General features: G+C 28.1%; 2 protein-coding genes across 2 annotated transcripts in view; one reads left to right on the top strand and one right to left on the bottom strand.

Moving 5' to 3' along the window:
- LOC123296941 overlaps window positions 1-20,603 on the bottom strand; it is a 193,575-nt gene extending 172,972 nt beyond the window's left edge. Inside the window, exon 1 of the mRNA XM_044878662.1 lies at window positions 20,436-20,603. Coding sequence (XP_044734597.1) covers window positions 20,436-20,517 — 82 coding nt within the window. The 5' untranslated portion in view covers window positions 20,518-20,603. The remainder of the gene's footprint in view (window positions 1-20,435) is intronic.
- Window positions 20,604-24,823: 4,220 nt separating this feature from the next.
- On the top strand, window positions 24,824-26,240 carry LOC123295757 (DNA-directed RNA polymerase II subunit RPB7). The gene is made up of 6 exons (XM_044877203.1): window positions 24,824-24,958; window positions 25,021-25,130; window positions 25,205-25,364; window positions 25,437-25,487; window positions 25,880-26,017; window positions 26,133-26,240. The coding sequence occupies exons 1-6, from the start codon at window positions 24,947-24,949 to the stop codon at window positions 26,184-26,186; spliced, it is 525 nt and encodes a 174-aa protein (XP_044733138.1). The 5' UTR covers window positions 24,824-24,946; the 3' UTR covers window positions 26,187-26,240.
- Window positions 26,241-26,251: the final 11 nt, after the last annotated feature.

The following is a 26,251-nucleotide window of genomic DNA, read 5'->3' as shown; positions in this document are numbered from 1 at the left end:
TACCCTCGTGTCCGTTTTGAGAACAAGCTGTCGCCCTGACTGTTTTAAGAGGTGCTGTTTTAAGTAAATGAAGGAAGCTATAGGATTCTTCAAGGCCAGACGAAACACAGAATGCGCACAGCTTCTTCACCCGCAATGCTCCCAGGATTAAAGGTTTCGGGCCCAAAATTCTCTACCTTACACTCTACAAGATTATGCAAATGCAAATAACATGTATGGATGTTTCATTGTCCTCCATAGAGGTCCTAAAAATGGGATCATCAGAGATTCCCAGTTTATGCAGAAGGGTGGCAGTTTAATCGACAGTGTCCTGTCAAGAGTCCCAACACCCTTCTAAACTGTAACCGAGCACAGCTTGACCTTTCATATGCCCAGTCCAAAGTACCATAGTAATCAAGATGGGCTTTGTCGTATCTCCAATAGGAACTAATAGTATCGTAAAGAGGTTTAAAGTACGTCTATTTTTAACGATATCAAAACGTTTTGAAAGTTGACACATAAATTATATATAGGTTTGTCATTCTATAAAAATTATTTATTAAAATTATAGGTTTAAAACCTTGAACTTTGTAAAGATGTGATGGAAACGCTATTTTTGGAATATTTATTCACAATAATGTATGAGAAAAATTTTTTTTTTAATTTTAAATTCTAATTTTGATATTTTTCAAAAAAAAAATCATGATACCGATCGTTCATGATTAATTAAAGCTCATGCTCAGTATCTACAAAAAAAGATGCCAAAAATTACACTCCTGTGAATGCTCACGAAGTGTTTAGACACCTACAAAGAATCAATTACATAATGTTTAGATTTATTATTCCAGACTAATTTGTAAGAAAGAACTTCCTTTCGTGAATATTGACAAAATTATATGATTTTAAATACCATCATTACCATCACATCAGTGGGTACTTTTAGTTCCATTCATTGAAGAAAACGAATAAATCTTTCTTATTCCAATTCATTATTACTCTCATTATTTTAAGATATTATTAGGTATGTAAAAAACCGGAAAAACATTATCTTCCTCGCTTTTGCACTAATTAACTTCATGGTAAAAATAAATATCAAACAATAATATCTGCATTTGATTTGTTTATATGATACATCCCGTCCCATGGGCAGTTTAATAAATTATTTCACACGTTCTATTCTTATTTTTAAACCAGCTTTATACACGACATGCATAGCCGTATCAATTAATTACATAAAAAACATACAAGATGTTTAGAAAAAATATTGCAAAAAAATTTACTAAATTGCAAAACTCTTTAGAATTTATATATATGTTCTTTATCTTTGGGAATGTCTATAAAGGGCGTCACGCCTCAAGGGAGGGGGGAGGTGTTTCGCAAAACGTGACCATTTACGACATTGTCGGGGTGGGTGGGAGTTGTCGGGATTGTTGCAATGTGACGTATGAAAGCTCATATAAATAATGTAATGAGAAATTGTAAATATTTCTGCCCGCGGCGGTAAAATTTATTTTACTTGCAACAAAGACGTGTACGTTTTCCTGAAACCTTTTAGTTTTTGCAGGTATTCTGCTCTTCGCTATCTTCAAAGCGCACATCCCTGCATTTCTAAAGAATTTAGGTATAATTATGTCCATATTAATATATCATCTTATACAAGATAGCTAAAGCTATGATAGGATTTGAGATGCTTAGAATGTAAATAAGCTCAACGTTTGGGCTTTGGGCTTACTATTGCATTACGGCTTTCGCAGAAGATGGCATAACGGAGAAGAATATACAATAGTACAGCTTCTCTCTAACTGTCCAGCTATTGAGTACATTCCCACAGTTGGGTAAATCATTCTTTGACGTCAAAACAGTCCCGCTGTCCTTGAATCACTCCAATGGCTCAAGATGTGGCTAGAAAAATAATCCGCCTCTTCAGGTATCACAATGATCTTGTGGTCAAAATATATTTCATTCCCCAATAGCATCACTTAACCTAAGAAACATAGTTTTATTTCTATAAGACCCCTAAATGCTACTATAATAACCCGAGCTAATAAAATATGTTATGATAATTTTACAAAAAAACTATTGGAAGCTCTAAAAAAAATTCATTTACACCACTGACCTGGAATTTGAATCTTTTTTTCAGGACTTTTTGTATTTTAGTTTTGATGTATTCTATTGTCAGTTAAATTTTTCTCAATTCTTTTCCGAACAGCCTGTATATGGTGTATTGTATTATAACATTTATATGAATGAATTTGAATATAAAATAATATACATGTAATGTAGCTAAGAAGGTGGATTGATATTAGATATAATAAATTTACGTATCTTTATATAATAATGTATAATTTAGTTATGTAATCATTTCAAATAAATTTACTTATCTATGAGAAAAGAGTTTGTCATTTAATAAAATAAATGTCTTTTTCTATCATTATTAATGTAATTATAATATTATTGTCATTAAGTTTACTGAGTATTAAAACTTATCTATTATTTTTCTTCCTTAACACGCATTCAATTGTTTATTTAACGCCCTAACAAAGTAAATACACTTTCAACCAATTTATGAAACACGATTTAAAAAAAAACGTATTTGAAAAAAGGATTTGCCAAATGCGTTTATCAAACGTGTTAAATACGATTTTATCAATATACAAAAATTAACTTCGTTCGAAAATTATTAGTCTGGCTACTAATAGTCATATTTACCATGGCTCGTCTATCTTTTATTAAACAGGGTTGCTCAATAAGATTTTATCATACTTAAATGGGTGAGACGCATAATTTAAAAAATAGCATAAGATTAATTTAGGATGTAAAAACATCTTATTACAGGTATATAATAAAATATGATTATATATCAAGTTCTTTAAATACACGTTTCATCCATTTAATGGCAAAATTACGTAGCAACACCTTATTGACAACACTGTATTACTAAGTTTGATCGCTATGTGTGTGCGCGTCTGTCTGTATATTTGTGGCATCGTAGCGCCTAAACGAATGAACCGATTTTGATTATTTTTTTTTAATTTCATTTGAAAGATAATTTAATAGAGGTTAGCTATGTTTCAAATGCAAGTTTAGGATTCCGTACCCGAAACAACTAAAAAATATTCGATGATCCTCAAAATCGGTTCAGTTTGAAGAAGGCTCTAAGGAAAAAGGTAATTTAATGTAGAGTGTTCTTAGATATGTTTCAAGTACGAGTTAAGGGCTCCGTAAATTTTACCAAAAATACAAATAATACCGTCCATTTAACGATTAAGTAAGTAGTTTTTAAGATAAGAAAAGCTTTTATTTTGGAGCGACTCGACTCATCTAATTGTCAAATGAACTAGATTTGCAGGTTTTTAGATCATAATTACCCTGAATAGCTCAAAAACACTCAAATCAGTTTTTTGTGAAGATTATATGTGAAGATATGTAGAAAAAAGTTGTTCAATGTCAACATAAAAAACATTAGAAGACCATTATTATTCTCATTCCCAACAACTACATCCTCTGTATACAAAAGTCATCCGCTGTTTTAAAGTGTCAAATAATTTGTTTAAAACAAGTATATGCTTAAATATTTGTGTTAATTGCGGAACTATAAACAAAAAATCGAAAGTCAATTTTTAATTTATTTAATTATATAACAAAGCGACATTTTAATTTAGTATTTAAAAGAATGGTATATGACAATAAATTTTTGTAGAGAATCAATCTTTCATATTTCTTTGATTCCGTATCCAAAGGCTTACTTTTTAAGAAAGGTTGTCATGTGTCATACACGTCTTATGGTTTAATCTAATCAGATCATAATAAAAACTTGTATAACGGAAACAAAATTCAATAAAATATTAATAATCTGCTTGGATAGGGTATTTCCTGCTATGAAATTATTAAATATTACCTCCCCCCCTAAAAATACGTAGTTAGTTAGATATTTATATACAAAATTTTTAATTTTTAATTAAACATCATAATATATATTTAAAGTGAACATTATTTCAAATATGATCATTCACAAAACAAATTAGAGTCAGCATGAGATATAGCTTGTCAATAGAAAATTATAAAATTTTAAACTTTATAGCCGACTTCAAACAAAAAATGAGGAGATTATCAATTCGACTATATTTCTTTTTTTTAAGTGTGTTACCTCAGAACTTTTGACTCGGTGAACCGATTTTGATGATTCTTTACTTATTTGAAAGCTGGTGCTTCCCGTGTAGTCCCATTTCATTTTGGTTCAGATCTGACTACGGCATCCATGAGAAAACCATAGTCTTAAATTTGCATTACGTATGCACAACAAGAGGAAAAATATCTCAATATCACGCCAACCGATTTCGATGATTCTTTTTTTAGTGATAAATAAGTTAGGGTACTTCAGATTCACTATAAATCACAAAATAATAAAACTTTCAACAAAAAGAAAACCGACCTCAAAAGAAAAACTTTTCCAAAACAAATTAATATGCACTAAGAAGTAAAAATAAGGATAATATAATGTAGTTAAGATTATTGTTATTTATGGAGTCGGTGTCAGCAAAGTAAATGTAGCAAACTTTTCAGTCAGAGGTGTTTTCTTGACTGACACCGGCTCCAAAAATAACAATAATCTTAACTATATTATATTATCCTTATTTTTTACTTTTTAGTGCATATTAATTTGTTTTGAAAAAGTTTTTCTTTTGAAGTCGGTTTTCTTTTTGTTAAAAGATTTTTTTATTTTCTGGTATATTAACATTAAAATTTTCAGAAAAATGAGTTCTGGGTATTATACGATCGTTACATTAATGAAAAAAGGATGGCAGTGTTTAGAAGTTTTCTAAAAAATTACAGCAATTTACATTCTGAATCCTTCTTTAATATTTTGACTAAAAATGGCTACTATAAAACCTGTGGATCAGGGATTGGACGATCGGATATTTTTTCAAAGCATTTAAGATTGAAAGTTAACTCAGTTTTAAATATCTACAATGAAATTATATTAAAGTTGAATTCCGAATTAAAAGCCGAAAAATAATAATAAGTATTAACTAATAGAACCGAAAAAAGAATGGTTCTATGACGAATGTTATTAACGAATTTTCCCTAGTTTCAGAGAATTATTGCTTATATACGCGGCTGAGGACAGGCAACATTTCAATCGCGTCTGTAGTCAATCATCCTCGTTTATTCTAAATTTGCCACGAATTTCAATTAGCATCCGTAAACTACAAGTTTGCGACTGGAAGGCTAATTGATTCTACAAATTCACATAAAATATATACAAAATTATAAAATATTGTCTATTTTATAAACGTAAAACTGTAATTTCTACAAAATACACGAGAATCATAAAACTAAATTAACAACAACTAGTACAGAGTGATTTACTACCGGGTGATTAGACGAATGTCACGATACCATATAGATACAGTTGGAAAAGCAACTCTTTTTTTACTTAGATCTAAAACATTGACCAGACTTAATTTCTTAAATTTTGCATAAACACAGATATTGATGAATTATTTCATAAGACCTTAAAAATTGAGTTTAGCCCGGATGCATACAAATATTTCAATTAAAAAAAAAAAAAAAAACTATTTCACATATCATAAATATACAAGACGTAGGTCATTTACATATGAAGGCATTCTAGTCACGTTAATTTTTATACCTATCCATCTTGAATTATAAAATTTATTACCTTTGTTAACAAAATTTTTATATAAAAAAACACTAAATAACAGTTAACTTACATAAAATACATAACAAGTCTAAAAACAAACACATTTAATACAAATTATGTATTCGAAGTTAGTATTGATCTACATCTCCGGGACGAAAACAGACAATATTCTCGAAAACTGTGTTACAAATAGTATCAACAGTTTTTTCTGTGTAAGTATAGGTTTCCTCTCAAATATTCAACTTAAAAGTATAGGTACTGCAGATTATAATCCCTTAAGCAGAAGGTTGAACTTAAGGGAATATTTTATCAGTTGCCATTCTAACGAAATGGAAACAAAATATTTTCCACATTTTGTTCCAAAAAAAAACCACCTAATAAATCGGCAGTATGTATTTGATGTGGTATTGAAGTCGTGTGAGTGCCCTGTAGTCCACACGACTAACTTCCCAGAGGGGGAAAAACATTAAAAAAAGGTCTTGTTAGCCTTCAAAGATTATTCTTCGAACATGTACTGTAAGTTATGTTGGAACGATCATTATCTCCATACATAAATGATGTGTTTTATCCACTTTTCAGATTCTGTTTATTCATTTACTGTTTGCCATTACACGTCGAATAAGCCCATTCACGTGTTAATGTCATAACTGGTTCGCGAGATAATCGAAGCGAAAAAATCTGAACGAACATACTCACATACGTTCACACACACACAGACATCACATTGAAAAGTGATAAATCAGTCCCATTACATTAACTTCCTCTGGAAAGTTAAAAATAAAACACATAAAATAAGTGTAGAGATTTAAAGCGATTTTGGTTGGACGAAAAAATATTGCAGAATATGATTTAGACGCTTTCAAATCAACAATTTTGATTTACCGATAAAGTATGATCTTCCGTATCGTAAATAAGTTAATTATGAAAAAATAGGAACAACTTTTGCTTGAAACGTTTTTTCGTGAATATTTTTGTTTACTCGCGGGGGCACAAATTAGGTCAGAACATAAGTTTCCATTTTTTCCAAAACTTTACAAGTTAGTGGATTGAAATTTGGAGGTAGCTTCAAATAGTTTATCTATTGATTCTAATTTCATACCAAACCTAGCGAATAATATTAAGGAGATCAAATGGAAAATTTCGAAATGGTGGCTGGAACCCCGCCAATTTATTCTACATAAATTTTTTGTTTTTCTAAACTTATCTAATGTCTGATATTCAAAACAGTCTTAATAGGGTATTTCAATAGTTAACTAAATCAATTGTTTATTTTCACTCGTTTCTGTTAAAATTGCTTGATATTTTACTTTTTCAGATGATGAATAGTAAGTGTTTTTTTATTTAAAATAACCAATAAATATAAAAATATAATTAATTGTACATCGAAGATGTATCATCAATAGCACCAAAGTAGCCCAGAAACTATTAGAACGTAAATAATTCTACTATTTACTTACTATTTACCACTATTAATATACCGCTGCAGACAATACAAATATTATGGTAAAGATATTAAAAATATGAAAAACAAATTATAATAATAACAATAATAATAAGTATAAGCTGAGTAATTAATTTTTAATTAGAATTTATAAATAATAGATATAATGAATTCAAAAACTATTATAGCAAAATAAAAATAGATAATTTATTCAAAATATTGTAAAAATCAGTAGTGGAGTTTTTATTTATTTTTTTAAGTCTATTTTATTATTTATAAAAAACAAGAATTTACGGATTTTTAACAGAAAAAACCTGTAGCGAAGCTTTTAATTTATTTATTGAAGTCTATTTGATCATTTTTATGTGGTACTTATCAGCTGATTTAATATCTGTAAAAGAATTTTTAAAATACTTCTTGAATTCAAATTTACGGATTTTTAAAAGGAACTATACAATAAACCCGTAATGAAGCGAAATTTCTATTATTCGTTTTGTCCGATATTTTAGCAATGCTAGAAAATTTTAGCAATGCTTCGAGCTTTGAATTTATGTACGTATTATGCTGTCATTCTGTCAATGACTTTTACCACAAACCACAGGTAAAATTCTTTTACCATAAACGGCAAGTAAAAAAACATCGATGTAATCCGAAAATCTCGATTTCCATAAATTAGGCACTCGGGCCACGGTTTAAACTTCATGTTCGTTTATTACATAATTTATCATCGTTTTAAATTCTCCAAGTAGTAGACAAAATAATTAATTGGTTTAAAACAGCAAGAAATGTTGGTCATTTTTTTACATCTGTAAATTACTCAGCAAAAAATATGCTGAAATTACATCAATTATAATTGAAAGTTCAAATTTTTTTTAAATCTCTAAATATCATTTTATTAGATTGGGAGCTATATTCGATAACAGGTTCAGACGCATTTAAAACAACTTTATTTTTAAATTTAGCCCCATTATCCAGATTTTTTGAACATACCTTTCATAAAGGTAAGCAATTTTGAGAAACAGCGTCGATAACTGTTGGTGTTTTACTTTGTGGATTTTTTAATCTTTGCAAATTTCATTGGTTTATATACACTTATTTTCATACAAATATGACAAAATTGAAAAATTTTTTAGTGACTCGAAACATGGATTAATATTTTAGATTTAGAGAGTTATATGTGGCAAAGAAATTAAACGCTTTTATTTGATTTGTTAATGAAATAGGTACATATACAAATGAAAGCGTGAGATATAATTTTACTTTTATCAATAAAAAATATATATATATACAAATGCATTAAACATTTTGTGCATACAATTATTCTTCATCAAAAACCATTTTATGTATATTTTGACACATAAAAAATGTCTGAAAATAAAAAAGATCATAACATAAATAAAGACTTACTTTATGCACCTATTAAAAGGTGAAACGACCATATATTAATTAAAATAATAGTTTTAATTATGTATTAAATATTCCGTGTGATTATAATTAAAATGCATCTTTTAATATATAATTTAGATAAAATTGAATACATACTTTCAATTGAATTCACCTACAAAAATTTTTGCTGGTAATTGTTCTTAATATTCATTTTATCGAAAATTGAGACGGGGATTACTTTGGTAACTTAGAGTAATGTGATTATATGTTGATGGAATGTCTGCTAGTATTTAAATATTTTCGAAACTTTTCGAAATTTTCGAAAACGAAAACAAATGGAGACCGAATGGGCGCCATAATTGTGTTGATTTTTTAATTTTTCTAATTTATCAAAAATAATTCAAGTAGTGACATGGAACACTTTTTATACAGAGAATTTCGAGAAATAACTCGTTAATTGTTTGTTTTCACTTGTTATAGGCACCTACTCTTAATATTCCTTGAAAAATAATACTTTTGTAACTCAGAAGGTATAAGATCTAGGACAATAAAAATTTGACTGGTACTTTAGAATGGTCCGCAATTTTCATATTTTTTTTACAAAATCGCATTTATTTTAAATAAAAAAATAGTATATTACACATCTAGGGAGCAAAGTAGAGAATGTCTCAGATCTCATGTTCATTGCGTATCGATTTCATGGGATCTAAGACATTCTTTACCTGCTGCCGTGGTGTGTATACTGTTTTCCTCCCCTGCGCAGGCAGGAAGCGATAACTTATTTTTGCACAGAGGGACGAAAGTTGACACTTTCTGCACGAAGGCGAGGAATTGTATTTTTTGACTCCCTGTTTTAACATCCTCAATATTATCAGATTAAGGTTCGAAACTATATACAAAGCAAGGTTCTATGTTTTATTTCTGTAAATCAAAAACATGTTGCATATTTGGAATTTTCAAATTCTACGCCGTTTAAAATTTAAAACCACCAATTTTTTTGGAGGGAGGGGGCTTTCTGTTTCGATTACACAGCTCCTGTTCATATTTTTTTATAACTACGCCACTGCGAATCAGAATATATATGTTATACAAAAATGGAATCTTTTTTTATATAAACTGAAATATATAAACCGGCTTAAAAGACAGTTCCCTTTTATTAACAAACTCTTAACAAAAATTATTTAATCATTTGAGAAAGTGTTTTTTTTTATTCGTTCTTCTTCTGTCTGCTCTTAATAATCTTTTAATGTAAAATTTGGTTTATATTTTATATTTATACGTTTAATATCTTTTTAGTTAATTGAATTTATACTACAAATTATTATATTAATATTTTTATTTTTATTTTTTTATTTTTTTTTTTTTTTAGTTAAGAGGGTCTTCTTTCTCATCCAATATGCGTGCAATTTTTCAAGTTCAAGTATATAAGTTGTAATAAAGAAGGTTGTTGTGTAATTAAATGCATTATTAAAATATAATTATATAGAAATGACTTGTGGGTAATGAAAATACCTAAATTCTATACTCATCATTAATCGATTTTTAAATATAGGGTGTTTCCATAAATATATTTGCAAAGTTTAAAATATATAAATAAAAACTATTTCATGTGCAGCCAAACTTTTTTAAACTTTTAAAGTGATACCATCATATAAAGACAAAACATGAATTTTCTTTTTTTCCTTTCTTTCTACTTGTTTAAATGAAAATACTTAATGTGCGTTTTTCATTGAAGTATAAAGTCTCATCGTCATATGTTAAGTAGTATAATGTGCTGAGATAGCAAAAGCTATTAACAGTATCATGTATGAAGGATTTTGACTGATATAAAGTACACAAAAATTTGAAATAAATGTAAAAAATTAGTTTCGTAATAAAAATAATATATGAAACTAAATTTATATGTTAATTTCTTTTGATCGGTTCAAGTTTTTAGAACTGTTCATATTCAATATTCAATATTTCTCAATAGGAATGGTTTTGATCGACCTTGTAAAGATAGTGGGTAAAATGATCCCATTGAATTTTTTATCAAACAGTTCACATAAAGTATTAATTGTTCTTTTAGATTGCATCAACGATTAGGATGAAAATAAATATCACTGGTAAATACATCTAAATCAACACATTCAAGATCCGTTACATGATGGGAGGATCATTTTATCTATAATAATTTTACACACAAAATAGGGATCATTTTAGTCTATATAAAGGAGATTATTTTACACGTAACGATTTTTTAGAATTTCGTCATAAGAACTGACCTTAAAATTTATTATACCCCTGTGAAAATGTGTTAATATTATTAAAAGTCAACAAAAGCCAAGAATAAAACAAGCCAGCAAAAACATTTCTTTTAATCCGGTCGAAGTATTGAAGTTCCCGGGAGGAAACTTTAAAATACCACTCTGTATACATATGAGTATTTTATTTTGATGACTAGTACAAAAAGTTTCCAATTTCTAAGAATTCGATTATTATTATACTAGATATGAGAACAATAAACATTTAGTGTCTTTAAAACGTTTCTTTAAATTTTAATATGAATGACACCCTATAAAAAAATGCATTATAATTTTCTGGTATTGAATGGGCTGGTCACTTACATTCAGTACCCTGAAAAATACAAACTCTTTCAAGCAGGGCCATACTTTTTTTTAAAGTCATCAATACATAGTATAAAACCAAGTCGCTTCAATTCGTCTGTCTGTCCCTAATCCCTATTCATGCTTAGATCTTTAAAACTATGTAAGAGATTTTGATGTGGATTTATCGAAAAGATAGAGTGATTTAAGTGGAAGGTTTTTATGTATAATATATGCATAATATAGTAGAGTAAGGGGTTGAAATAGGGGTTCAAAGGGATGTGCATTCAAAAACTTAAAAAGTTATGCATCTATTAAGCTCAAATATTGACAAGATATATAACCAGCTTCAAGAATTGTTTTGATCTATTCTTAACCTTCGGGATAAAAAGATGGAGCAAGAAAGTGAAGATGAATAATCGAATATTTTCAAATATACTTAAGTGGAGTGTCAAATAAAAGAGCATAACGTGTACATTACAAAACTGTAACACCAGTGCAAGACTATATGGGGGCAGATGGTGAGAATGGGGATGTTGCCCAGCAAAACGGGTAGTTCACAGCTAGTAGCTTCATATTAAGACAAAATATCTTATCTTGTCAATCGATTGTGAAAATATATATATTATTACATATGAAGAAAAGTACACCTTTTGGATTTTACCTTAAAGGCAACACATATACGAAGCTGTTATTCAGGAAAAAGATGTTGGGCTTAGAATTATTAAGCTATATTCAAATTTCTAGAGGTTCATTTGGCAATATCATCATATTACGTTAACGAGTCTATCAGAAAATAAAAATATATGAATCAAATAAACTTTTTTTTCAATTATAAACACGTACGAGCGCTTAGTGGCTATGGTTCAGTACACAATTTGAAGACTTACATTTTTTATATAAGTAAATTGGTAAATAAAAATAAAATATTTAGGTGTGCGCAGTCAGAGATGACTATTATAAAATTTTACACCTGTGAATTTTATTAATCCAACACACGACATTTTTAAAAGTAATAGTTTTGCACGAACTCAAATTGTAAGTTATTTAACTTGCAACTTTTTTATAGTCACAGTTTCATACGTGAGGTAATCAAATAAAAATTACTTTGGGAAATTTAAAAAAATTATAGTTCCTTGTCAATTATATAAGGTCAGGCATTTTTAAGTTCGTTTTTTAACAGGCTTTTATTGGCTTTACTCCACCTCGGAATCTTTCAACATAATTTTCCCCAACTTATAGATATCCAATTTACTTGAAAATTTGCACCACTTAAATTAAGAACCGATAATAATACAATAACTTTATCCTAGTGTCCTGACCCGGATTACCAGGATAAACGATCGATAATTTTATTTTTATTACTTATTTTTAATAATATTTTCTTTAAATACTAATACACGATAAGAAATATATGGCGTTTACTACAATGCTGGTAAGGTATAGAGGCAAATACTATGAACATCTATGTTAGCATAAGTAATATTACAGTATTGAATAGAGCTATCCACCAGAAGTAATATGACATCGCCAACCAGTATGGGCCTGACACCATAAATATTGCCAATGTTACTACTATTCCCTAAATAGTCAAATCAGTATGGCGATCACACCGATACTGACATAGTGATATTCACAAAAAATTTCTTACCGTGTAGTAATCTAACAATCAGATGGAGTAATGGTAAGGGTATATTATCCACTACAAAGTGGATAATAATTTGAATTATAATGTAAAATTCAAAGCGTGGAGTGTTATCTACATTTATTCCTTAAATAAGCTGATTTGACAGATATCGACCACCCCACGCTTTCAATCTTACATAACAATTAAAATAATTATCCATTTTTTTTAGTGCAATAAAGTGTGTTTTTTAGGTTTTTTAAACTATAATTAATCAAAATTATATTAAATAGAAGTGCAACAAAAATTTTCTCAGAGTTTCAATTGTAACACTATTCGATGAAAAATTTAATAATATTTATTCCATTCAAATAACTGCCTCGGCTAGATATGCTGTAGCCCATTTAATCTAAAAATTAATCCAATACATTTTTAATGGTTTGAGTCTTTATTGGGTTTGAGCTTTCAAAGATTTAAAAGTTTCTGAATGATCTGGATGAGCGTAACATGTGGCCTTGGCGGCTCACTATAAATAATATTCCAATGGATACAAGTTTCTATCGTGTAAAAATTGAAAATTGAAATACTATCTACTCCGGTAAGCGAAATAACCGATAATTCAAAAACGTATCAAAATATGCCTTCCCGTTATATTCTTCGTATATAAATTGAAACTCGCAGTGTCTTCAATTTTTTCCCTAGTCTTGAATATTTTATCTTCCACAACTGGCGGCAACTTTAATTTTTATAGAAATACTAAGGTATGAGTCTATAAAACTCTTTAGAAACTTTAAATATCTTGAAAGAGTTTAAAGATATTTATATATTTTGATTTTTCTACAATTTAGTTGACTGCCGTTTGCATAATCGTCTTGTATTTCTTGTTAGGTAAATATTGACAAAATGATTATTTTTTTTATGAATTAAAACTCATAAATATTTTTTTATGTGTCTAATAAAGTTTTTTTTGTGTATAAATATAATCATGACTAATATTTATTACTTATTTCAAACTATTACCTATTAGTTATGAATATTAATGTATATTATTAATAGAGCTTAACTATATATTACATAGGCGCCAATTTTGTACATTTTATGTGGGTAGATGCTAATAATCAATCAGAAAGAGCATCTATTGATTGTGATTGAGTGTATATGTGTTGTTAAATATAACTGTTTATCTGGAGGGAATCAATAAATTCTTTAGACTCAATGAAAAATATTTAATAAATAAATGTCACTAGTTATGCAGATATTAAAAAATCTTTCTATAACTATAATTCACAAACTTATCAATCGGAAATATTTAAATAAAATGGTCGTATTAAGATGATAATCCGCTTCATCCGCCTATTTTTACCACGCTACAACTTTTTCTATAAATTTAGCACTCCCCATACGTTGATAATATATATTTTTCTGATAGAAAAAGTACACATCGAGTACTAAATTTAGAGAGACATAATGTCAAATTGCCCCAAAATAATATTTATGATAATATTTTTTATTAGAGAAGCCATACAGGTTTCAACATCCGAATAGATTATTTGAAAAGGAAATAAGTTCCTTTAAATATATTTTACAGGGTTGAAGCCGATTTTTTTATGAATATCTCAGTATCAGAGTTATTTTTTTTTATAAAATGACAGACAGAAAAACTTGTCCAATACCTTTCGTTTTTTTGTAAAAATGATAATAGTAGGTTTTTTTATGAATATCTCAATTCCAGATTCTTTTCTGGATAATAAAGCTGTACGCTAGATATAGTTTTAGCTCACTTTTGAAATTCTACGTCCTTCAAAACGAAAAAACCATAAATTGTGAATCGTCGCCGTCGCATTAGCTGCTTATAATATTTAACCATGAGTCGTGGACTCGTGGTGTGAATAGATGAACGCACATAGATTTGATGATACAAGTTCTTATATGTCTCTTACAGTTCAAGCAAATTGGCAATTGATGATTAGTATATTTTCATTTAATTCTTAATCGAGCAATTTCTCAACGTAAGGTTGTAGGTTTCTAATTTATGAAAAAGATTTTCAGGACCCGTACTCTCATATCACTTGGAAAATTTTTTATATTTATGCATATAATTAGTATGGAATTCCGCTAATTTTTTAGGATTTTATGTTTATATCTTAAATTACGAATACAAAAAAGAAATTACGAAAAGTAAACCAATGAACCTTCTAATAAGGTGTTTTAATCTCTTATTCCAACTTATATTTTTTTCTAAAAATGTGTGCTACTTAGATCATTTTTAGACTTAACATATTTGTGTAAAAAATTGCTTGTATTTATTTGCTTTTGATATCGTTTTGTTATTAAAATAATACAACTGCACATTTTTTTTCTACAATTTGATTTTTGTATTACTTTATTTTAGATATAAACTTCAAAATCTTAAAAAATTTGCGAAATTCGATTATGTATAAAAAATAAAAGAACCTATAATGTTACTCTGAGAAACTGCTCATTTCAAAATTTAAGTAACCAAATGTCTTATTTGCTTGGAGTATTACTTCTTACAATGACTTTGATATGTTTGTCCTTACATGTTATGACAACATTCTAAATATAATTATTTAATATGACATATTAACTTATGTTCTCTTTATACCCTAGCGCATCATTACACTGAGAAAAGGATAGTATTATAACTGTGGAATAGCCATTATATTTGTCTACTTACACTCTGTATCACAAAAAATGCACGAATTTTACCCTTCAAAGTGATATAGCTGTTACATTATATGTGAATTACATGTACTGTTATAGTAATATCACTTAGAATGGGAATTTTTGCGTTTTGACATAGAATGTACATTGGATGTTTACCACACCACCGGGCCAAAATAATAAACCGACATTAATTTATTTATGCTGTATTCTGTATCGAGGTACAGACACTAAAAATTTTTTGGAAGGAACAATATGAACTTCATGAGCATATTTGAAGAATTAATAACAATTATATATTTTTCATGCTACTATTTTTTGAGTTGTTTCGTTACCTATTGACACTAGACCTAATATTTACTTGAAAATTAATCATATCAACTGAAGAAATTATTTCATGATATCATCCTTCGAATACAATTTTAGCCAATATATCGGAAACTACTAGGCAATGGCTTTCGTATCTAAATCGGAGATAAAAAATTTTTCCGGATGTCTGCAATTTTATTAAGGGGTACGTACGCATCAACAAAAAATTATTTCATAATTTAATGATAGTAATAAGTATACGAGTAATTTTAAATCAAAAATTTTAACGATTTTTAATCAAAATTTAACCGTGCAATATTATTAGGTCAGTAGTTTTTGAAATGCCTAAAATTCTGTACAAATAGCTTTTGTTTCGCAACGATTCTGAAGAAAAACATTATTTTTTTTCACGCAGTTGATTTTGTAATTACAAAGGGTATCAAGGCCAAGGGGGTAGCCAATTAATAATTAGAACAAATGTGATATTTTGTAGTAATTTTCCCAGAAATGCCCAGATTTTCCCCAGAATCTGAGAATTCCCTAATATTTTCGCAATTTTCAATGTATTTTTTTATCGTTCATCTGTCTGCAGGCATTTAGGTATTAAAATATAACTGGGTAATGTATTTGTAGGAAAGAGAAAGAGAGACTTAAAAAGAAACAAAAGTCTGTTTACAAAGCCATGTAATAATAAAATGGGTAAATATAATCATATAATACCATACAAGTTTTAACATTTTTTTAGCTTGTTATTACAATATCATGATGATGATAGTATATAGATAACTAAATGGCGCTTCTTACGTCAAGGCCACAATTCATTATTATTGTTATGTTACAACAAATATTGAAGCTTCAACACGCAATAATTATTCACTCTACTAAGTAATAGTGTAAGTACCCTTAAGTTAAGTATTATAATTTCATTTTATAATAAAAAGTAAGTGAATAAACAGATTAACTAGAAGAGTGCACTAATTAGATAATTATTACTAGACCAGGCAATGAATAACAAACAAAAATTAAAAAAATTTTTAAAACAAATAATATCCGAAAAGCTGTTTGGCCAAAGACAGTCCCGGATCTAACGGGGACAAATCGATCCACTTGCCCCAGAGATTATGGTATAATATGGTTGAAAAAAGAAAATTTTTTGAAACGCTTAATTGGTTTTTCAACAGATACTAAGTTGATTTATGAACGAATCTCCTGTTGAATCCAAGAATCTGCAGATAAATGAAGCCGATTTAACAAGAAAATATTCAGAAGATTTTTCAGTTGATTTAGTTGATTTTTACCGAAGCGATAGTAACCGAAATTAATAGAAAATTAAGTACATTCGACCTGTTACAACATCTGTGCAAACATGACTATCAACAAGCGTGTCCTTATGGTAGTATTGCTTAAAAAATATCTGCACATCACCAACAACATCAAGTAAACTGAAATTAATTAAAACCAACAATGAGTCAGTAACGTCTATCCTCGATAAAACTGCCTTTGATACAGACTTTGATGAACCAATATATTCTTTCGCAGAGACGAAAGCACGCTGTGTAAAGCTATAGCAAGATTATTAGAGAGAAAACGCAGGGTTTTAAAGATTTAGGATATATCTGAATTATCAGTTGTATTTCAGGTTTTATCTTGATTAACAGTATTAAAGAATTTTTATTTTCCCTGTAAAAGTGGCACCCATTTTTATATTTGTGAGTTTTTTTAACAATTTATCTTAAGCGCTTGAGAGAAGAGTGGTACTACCAAGTTCCAGCCTTGGTTAAAAAAATCCTAGATCCGGAGCGGGCCAAAGATGATTAATTTCAAACAAAAATAAACCCAAAAAATTAAAAATCCAATTAGAATAAAATTATTATAAAAACAAAATATAAAAATTTTTAAATACATTATGGAAATTTAAGGAAATTAATTTTACTTTCATTACCGGTTTATCAAAAATTGAACAAGCAAGTCATAAAATATATAATTTTTGTGACAGAAATAAATATACAAATATACATATTTTTAAATTATGAACTTAAATTTGTAAAAATAATAAAAATTGAAAAATAATTTCTAAAAATATTTTTGGTCATCAAATCTATTTAACCTTTCATCTTCAAATTATACTCTCGCGAAAAAGTACAAACAAAAAATTTAATTAAATTGCTGATTTGCGGTAGACATTCATAAAAAATATTTTATATGTATGTTAGAAATTTTATTTTTTTGTTAATAAAAATAATGCTTTAATTTTCAATTCTTTCGATTTCAAATATCAAAAATATTTTTGGTTATAAAAAAAAAAATGAATCGACTGATCTAAATTTTAAAAATTACTCAAGTTGACGTTTCTAAGAAATTTTTTAAATAAAACAGAAAATTTGCAGCTCCAATTTCAATAAAAACTAAAAAGTGGAATTGTAAACATTTCAATTCTGCAAAATAACGAAATTCAATATCATATGTATCTCATAATTCTCTAATAAAATTAATCCTGGTCTATCGATAACCTATTGGTCGTGAAACGACCAATAGGGTAGGGGTGAGAGGCGATAACGAGAAAAAATTTTATAGTTTTGAGTTGAAATTCGTTATCGTTGCCTTCGAATAATCAATAGTTTATCGAAATATATTAGTTTTGGTTTAAAAGCCTCGTTATATGAGAGGAAGTTTCTCGCAAGTCCTGAGAGATTACGGGGCCCGAAAATATTTTTTAGAACTTAAAAACCTACAGCTTTAAGTTGAGAAATTTCTTGTTTCAAAATTTAAGGAAAATACACCAGTAACCAATTTCTAATCTGCTTAGAGTAATCTTTAATCTATGTATAGTACAAATGGAGACTTCAATGAGCAGTGAGGCAGCAAACGATGACTTTTAATATTATAGATTTTTATTGTCAACTTTTTTTATCAAATTTTGAGTGTATTATCTAAAAAATGTTCTATATTTGTCTAAAATGGGGAAGAACATTCTGAAAACTTGCGCTTTTAACAAAAAAACCCCTGTTCCCACCCACTCACATTTATACAAAAACACCCGGCATTCCATCGATTTGTTAAAAATTTGAATATTTATAAAATAAATAAATTTTTTAAGCAGTTTGTGTTTTAAGCTAAAAAGATATGAACTTTTTTTAACAGAATCGCAGTATATATGTTTGAATGCAGTTTGCATACAAAAATAAGAACCACGAACCAAACGAAGTCTAGACCATTAGATCCAATGTGTACTTATATGTGGAACCAATCACCTTTTATGCAATGCATATGCGATTTATACAGGAGTGAATTTGACCTCGAAATATTTTATTTAAATATCAAAAACAATATTTCAATTATGAGATACGAAATTGAAAAATATTTGAATAAGAAAACAAATAATTTATTTGTACTAATTCTTCATATCTGATTCACTTCCATAATGTTAACAATAATAATGATTATCGATGTTTGAATTGAAAATAATGCTTAAAATTTGCTCTTTTCATTTTCTTTAAAATGGTATTGACATGAACATTGAGAATATAAAAATTGAAAGCCGGGCGTAAAATTTATTGGAAGCAAAAATTTTAAATACAAAATTCAATTTTTCAGAAGCTTTTTTTTTACATCTTTACAGCCGTTAATTGATCGATTAAATTAATCGACATGTATGACATTCAAAAATGATTTCGGCAGATATCACAGAATTTATTAATCACAAAAATTAATGTAGTTTTTTGCTTTTAGGCTTTAAAAAAATCGAAAAATCTGCAATTTTCAAAATAAATATAAAAATAGGGGCATAGAGCTGGAGTATTGTTATAATGACGACTTACGAATTGGTTAGGTTGAGTTTGTCGACTATAGGGGTGTTGGTTGGGTTCTGAAGTTTTCTTACGGTTTTTTGCGTTCAAAAATAGGACACTGTTACAGAAATTTTTGTCTATTTTTCCGGGTCTTTTTCCTAAATAAAAAAAATTCGATTCCTTTGACACTAATTACCAAGGTTTGTGGCATCTATGATATAATGTTTGTCAATATATTTAAGTAAGATCATACGTATTATACAAGCTTTTGATTATCTCTCGTTTTCTTGTCTATCTGTCTGTCTTTTCGGAATAAATATTGCATCTCAAAAAACAAATTCTTCTCGATCAGACAGAAAGCCAAAAACCGCAAGATATAGATAAATAGAATGACAGAAAATACAATGATTTATAAAACTATATTTTTGATTTTTTCTTCCTTCCCATCGATTCCAATATATTTTCAATACACACAATTATTAGTCCAAAATCAAAAATATAAGTAAAAAAATACTTTTTTAAGTATTTACAATATTTTATTGAACTAGTAAGTAAAAAATTTCTCAGGAGCTTTGTTCAGGAGCTATTAGTTATGGTTTTTAGCTACAATAGTTAAACATTTTAATTATCCTTGAATATATATAATTATGGAAGTCAAGTGATATATTACATCCCCTTTTTGTTTTGAAACTTTTAAGCAAAAGAAACACATATTCCTGACAAAATTTTAAAATTGCGTGTGTCATTTTTGAGACTCCTGTTTCTACGAAGCAATTAGGACCCTTTCAACAAAAAATGGAAACATAATTAAATACTACACAATACTACAAACAGGCGCCTATGAATACAAATAAATGATAAAAAATTTATTAAATAATTTTCCTTATCAATAAATTTTAGCAGTTAATAACCTTTCAACTTATAAACAAAATTTGATATAATATACAAATAGTCCAAACTAAATATAACATACCTTGTGCAGACCATTCATGATCAACTTTCGGCAGCATGGACCATTCATATTCCAAGTCTCTGGATGAAAAACTTTTGAACATTTTTAAAATTCAATTTAAGAAAATAAACTGACAATTAAAAAAACGAAGATATTAAAAGAAAAAACACTTTAAAATTATGAAATTTAAAAATAATCCTTCATGTGGCCATTTTAACTTAAAAAAAGGTTTTTTTTTCTAAATCAAGTTTCAACACCACAAGAACACTTTAAAACTGTTTACATTTAAAAAAAAATACAAGTATGCGATGGCAAATAGATTTCAACACTTTTTAATAGAACCTTAAGATATCATGTGAATGAAGTTAAAAAAAAATATAAAGAAAATAAAGATATGTTAAGTATAAAAATATTACGAAACAACTTAAGTCGCTCAAGTCGTTTTCATACTAAAGGCAAACTACATACTTTTTAAGACTTGTATTAAGTTAGAGTTCTTTCAAATACCCCTTCTTATTTCTCTTCTTTGACTTGAATACTTTTTATTATAAAAAAAATGTAAACACAATACACAAGTCTCAACCAAACAGATGACTACCTACGATGAATTTTTGTACAAAAATTTTAATATACCAAAACTATTGAAATTATTGTTATTAATAAATTTTTGATTAGGCTACTCTAAGCGCTAGAGCACTTCTCGTCACTAATGTAAGTCCAAAGCAGTAAAAAAGTTTTTTCATATGTATAGAAAAATTTGTTGGCTGTTTTGGATTTTTGGACCTCATATATCTAGATAAACTTGATTGAAATTGTTTTTTCTGAAATTTGGATAAGAATCATTTTCAAAAGAAAATTTGACCCCAAAAATATGAAAATCAGGACTCTTTAACGACAAAGTTTGGGCTAGGGATGATATCTTTAATAGTAATTTCCTCAGTTGCAAAATAAACTAAATTTTCGTGTTTATAGTTAGTATGGACCCAAAAAACTTGAGAATCACTTTGAAATAAAAGTTTTAATTATGGGCTTTTCATACATGATTATGGGTGATATCTCAAAAATTACTCTCCCAGTTGCTATATTATCCCAATTTTTTTATTTTTTGTGTCAAATTACCTCATGTTTTTTCGAAAACCTAAAAAAAATGTATTGTGATTTTCTCGATTTTTTCAAAGGTACCCTTCGTTATCTTTAACAAAAGTGGATAAAATCAAGAAAATTTATTTATTTCTGATTAAAATTAAAAGCATTTTTTAGAGTAATTTTAAACCCAGAAAATTAAAAAAATATAATATATTTGACGGTTGGAGTTGTATTATCAGAGTTCGATATTTAAGAACTGTCGTTCAATCGGCAAGATTTTCGGGTTTTTTTTTGTTTGAAGAAACGAAAGGTTTTATAAGTTTTTATTAATGTTTCAAGTAGGTAACAGAAAGTCCAGTGGTCAGTAAGCAACGAACAAACTTAAAACTATGACTAAAAAGTATAAAAATTGTTGTCTATAAAAATTTATTTTGGATATACGCTTCGAACTTTATTGAAGAATTTTGAATTTAAAATTTACTTTTTTATCACTTTTCCCTCCTGAAAACGGGCATTTTTCAAATATTGAACAGTTTATTTCTCAAGAACATATATTTTTACCAAAAAATGGCATATATCCTGTTTTTAATAAGAGAAAATCAATCCAATGGAAATAATTGAAATTTTTCACTTGATTACAAAAAGACCCTGGCGCCTAGACTTGACTGTAATAATTTAATTAATTTCTTATTTAGAATACAAAATGTTTGAATTTATTCGAAAGATGGCACCATAAACTGATTTTATACTAATAATATTAGTAGGGTTTTAATAGAGTACTATCTGCCTTTTTTTGTTCGAAATTGTCTTAGATCCGAAATTATATTTAGACAAAAATGGTAGGAAGTTAGCTTTCCAACGAAGTCAATATCATGGCTACTGATACTATTTTTATTTAAAAAAAAAAACATTTTTATAACACTAACATTAATTAACTTAATTTTTAAATAATTAGTGAAATGTTAATTTATTCATTAAATTTGGGCATTGGGATCGATTTTAATCGATTTAGCTTCCCAAAAAACATAAAAATTTACCATTAAATTCAAGAATTCCAATATTCACTCAGGACGACTTATAGTTGCTACAGGACTAGTGCTAATAATTGTTTTTCTTCTTCTTCTTGTAGGAAAATTAATTGTGACTTATTTAATTAAAAGAATGAAAACTTGAATAATAAAAGAAGCTAATAATTATTATAGAAAAATTAAAATATTATTATAATTGATAAATTGCAATAATAAATAAACCATTTTTATACTTTATATTTAATAAATTTCATATGTTTATCGACTGGGAGTGTGGCGAGCTCCTGTAATCTAGCTACTTGGAGGTCGGATTTAGTGGATGGTATGAGGTTAGGAGTCCTGTTACAGTTGCGATCATGTTGACTGGATGTCCGCACTAAGCTTGGCATCAATATGGACACCTCGGAGGAATCCAAGGTGTGCAGGTTGTCTAAGGAAGGGCGAACCGGGCCAGGGGGGAAACCCAGCAGCCAAAAGTCCTCGTGTCGAGCAGTAGTGGGATCGCATCCGGGAGTGACGCGCTGTAACAGCCTGATCGATAGGATCAGACCTAAATCTTTTTTTATTTTTTTGTTCAAATATGTTTGAAAAATCTTTTTTTATTGTTTAAATTCATATTTATATTTACATTATTTAGAAATTAATATAAATTCATAGGTATAATATGTGCTTAGTACTTTATTAGCAGATTGAAGAAATATACATTTTATTTCGTTTTGTTTACTCGTAATACTGCTGTTAGAATTCTGTAATCAATTAATTAACGAACCCTTTCAGTTTTATTACATAAAAAGTAATTTTTTCAAATGTCTTAAAATTTCGATAACTAATTGTAAATTAATTTACCTACTTTTCTTTCTGCGCTCTTTAAAAAACTTCAAAATTTTATAGTTTTGGACTTAATATCTCGAAATTAACAATTATGATTATATACAAAATATCAAGAAGATCCTTCCAACTTTGACAATTCCATTCTTAATGAATGTTTATCCGAGAAAATAAATTTTCTTTTTAATTTTCTAAACTAGTCCACAAAAAAAATACACTCTCGAATAGTACATGTTAATTGATTTATTATTATTTTCTTTCTTACGTTTTTTTTTATAATTAGAGCTTTTGTTCAAATAAAAAATGATTCTATAATTAAAGTACACGGATCTTCTTGATATTTTGTATAGAGTCATAATTGTTAATTGCGAGTAACTTTTCTTAGTAACATTTCGCCAACTTATAAAAAAGAAGGGTAGTTTACCAAAAATAAAAATAGTGATTCCAAATTTTTGACTACCCTGTACATTATTAAGAAGTTTTAAATATACCTACATACTTTTCAGAATAAGCAAAACTTCTTATAAAGAATAACTTTTTTCTTAAAATGCAAAATAAGGAAATTAACACGTATAGTTACCTCTATCGGGAGACACACTATATATGAGCTTGTTCTTCACCCGACCTTTTTTTTAAGGCTATCGATTTCAAATATTAAGTCCAAAACTATAAAACTTTGAAGTTTTTTAAAGAGCGCAGAAAGAAAAGTAGGTAAATTAATTTACAATTAGTTATCGAAATTTTAAGACATTTGAAAAATTACTTTTTATGTAATAAAACTGAAAGGGTTCGTTAATTAATTGATTACAGAATTCTAACAGCAGTATTACGAGTAAACAAAACGAAATAAAATGTATATTTCTTCAATCTGCTAATAAAGTACTAAGCACATATTATACCTATGAATTTATATTAATTTCTAAATAATGTAAATATAAATATGAATTTAAACAATAAAAAAAGATTTTTCAAACATATTTGAACAAAAAAATAAAAAAAGATTTAGGTCTGATCCTATCGATCAGGCTGTTACAGCGCGTCACTCCCGGATGCGATCCCACTACTGCTCGACACGAGGACTTTTGGCTGCTGGGTTTCCCCCCTGGCCCGGTTCGCCCTTCCTTAGACAACCTGCACACCTTGGATTCCTCCGAGGTGTCCATATTGATGCCAAGCTTAGTGCGGACATCCAGTCAACATGATCGCAACTGTAACAGGACTCCTAACCTCATACCATCCACTAAATCCGACCTCCAAGTAGCTAGATTACAGGAGCTCGCCACACTCCCAGTCGATAAACATATGAAATTTATTAAATATAAAGTATAAAAATGGTTTATTTATTATTGCAATTTATCAATTATAATAATATTTTAATTTTTCTATAATAATTATTAGCTTCTTTTATTATTAAAGTGAATTTTATGTCTTTAATTTAATAAAATTTTCATTATTTTAAGTAAAAATGTACAGTAGTTTCATTTTTAATAGTAGATGTCTCATTTCAATTATTAGCGGGCAAAGCATAATAATAACATCAAATAAAACATAACCTAAAATTTATAGAAAGACGTTCAAAATAAAGCTAAGATGTTTTATCATGTAAGTAATTAAAATTATCTTAAAATTTGAATTATAAATTAATATATGTTTATTATTTGAAGATTTCATTAGAGCATGAGATTCTCTTACATCCAAAGTATTTTGGACCACAACTTCTAGAAACAGTCAAACAAAAATTATACACAGAAGTAGAAGGTACTTGTACTGGAAAGTAAGTGGATAAAATTAAACAGGACAATATTCAAGAAAAGTATATAAAACTTTCAAAATATCTTTTAAAATTAGGTATGGATTCGTAATAGCAGTCACAACAATTGATAATATCGGTGCTGGTATAATTCAACCAGGAATGGGTTTTGTAGTATATCCGGTTAAATATAAGGCAATCGTTTTTCGGCCTTTTAAAGGTGAAGTTTTGGATGCAGTTGTAACACAAGTAAATAAGGTATATCACATGATTCGTATATTTTCTCAAATTTTATATTTAATTTACGAAACATGAATTATTTGGTTTTAGGTTGGAATGTTTGCTGAAATTGGACCTTTATCTTGTTTTATATCCCATCATGTAAGTTTAAAATTTCTTTATATTGTATTATTCTTATTTTTAAATAAACAAGTGAAAACAAACAATTGACTGAGTTAATTGTTGAAATACCATGTATAGACAGTTTTGATGACGCACTCGTTTGTTTTTTGGCGTCACGTAAAGGGACCCAAGACCCAATTGACCTATGTTGCTCATTTACGAACTCGACCTCACTTTTTACGTCTTAAGTACACTATAAAAATTTCAGCTTGATATCTCTTCGTTTTTGAGTAATCGTGATGACAGACATACGGAAATTGACTAATTAGATGATTCTATGAACACTTAATTTTTAAGCGTTACATACTTGAGACTAAACTTAATATACTATGCATATTTCATATACATGGTATAAAAACAATTTGTTTCAGTCCATACCAGCAGAAATGCAGTTTTGTCCGAACAATAATCCACCATGTTATAAAAGTAAAAACGAAGATATCACGATAAATACTGATGATGATATTCGTTTAAAAATTGTTGGTACTCGAGTTGATGCAACTGGAATTGTAAGTAAATAAATACCTGGTAAAAATCAACATTGATAAAACAATTTTGAAACAATAAACTCAAAATTGTTTTATACTAACAGAACAATGTTTTAATCAAACTATTTTCTTTTAGTTTGCAATTGGAACTTTAATGGACGACTATTTGGGAGCAATTGGAAACAGCTAAAGACTTTTTTTATTAAAACTTATTTTCGGTGTTTGATTAATTAAGTAAGACAACTTTTTATGTAA

The sequence above is a fragment of the Chrysoperla carnea genome, chromosome 3 (genome assembly GCF_905475395.1).
Source record: "Chrysoperla carnea chromosome 3, inChrCarn1.1, whole genome shotgun sequence".
NCBI classification, from domain to species: Eukaryota; Metazoa; Arthropoda; class Insecta; order Neuroptera; family Chrysopidae; genus Chrysoperla; species Chrysoperla carnea.
This window is presented reverse-complemented; position numbering and strand designations above follow the sequence as displayed.

Bases quoted from the DNA above. Each gene is read 5' to 3' on its own strand.
- LOC123295757 (XM_044877203.1), top strand. The intron at 25,131-25,204 runs GTAAGTGGATAA...TTTTAAAATTAG, and splicing joins GAAGGTACTTGTACTGGAAA to GTATGGATTCGTAATAGCAG. The intron at 25,365-25,436 runs GTATATCACATG...ATTTGGTTTTAG, and splicing joins TTGTAACACAAGTAAATAAG to GTTGGAATGTTTGCTGAAAT.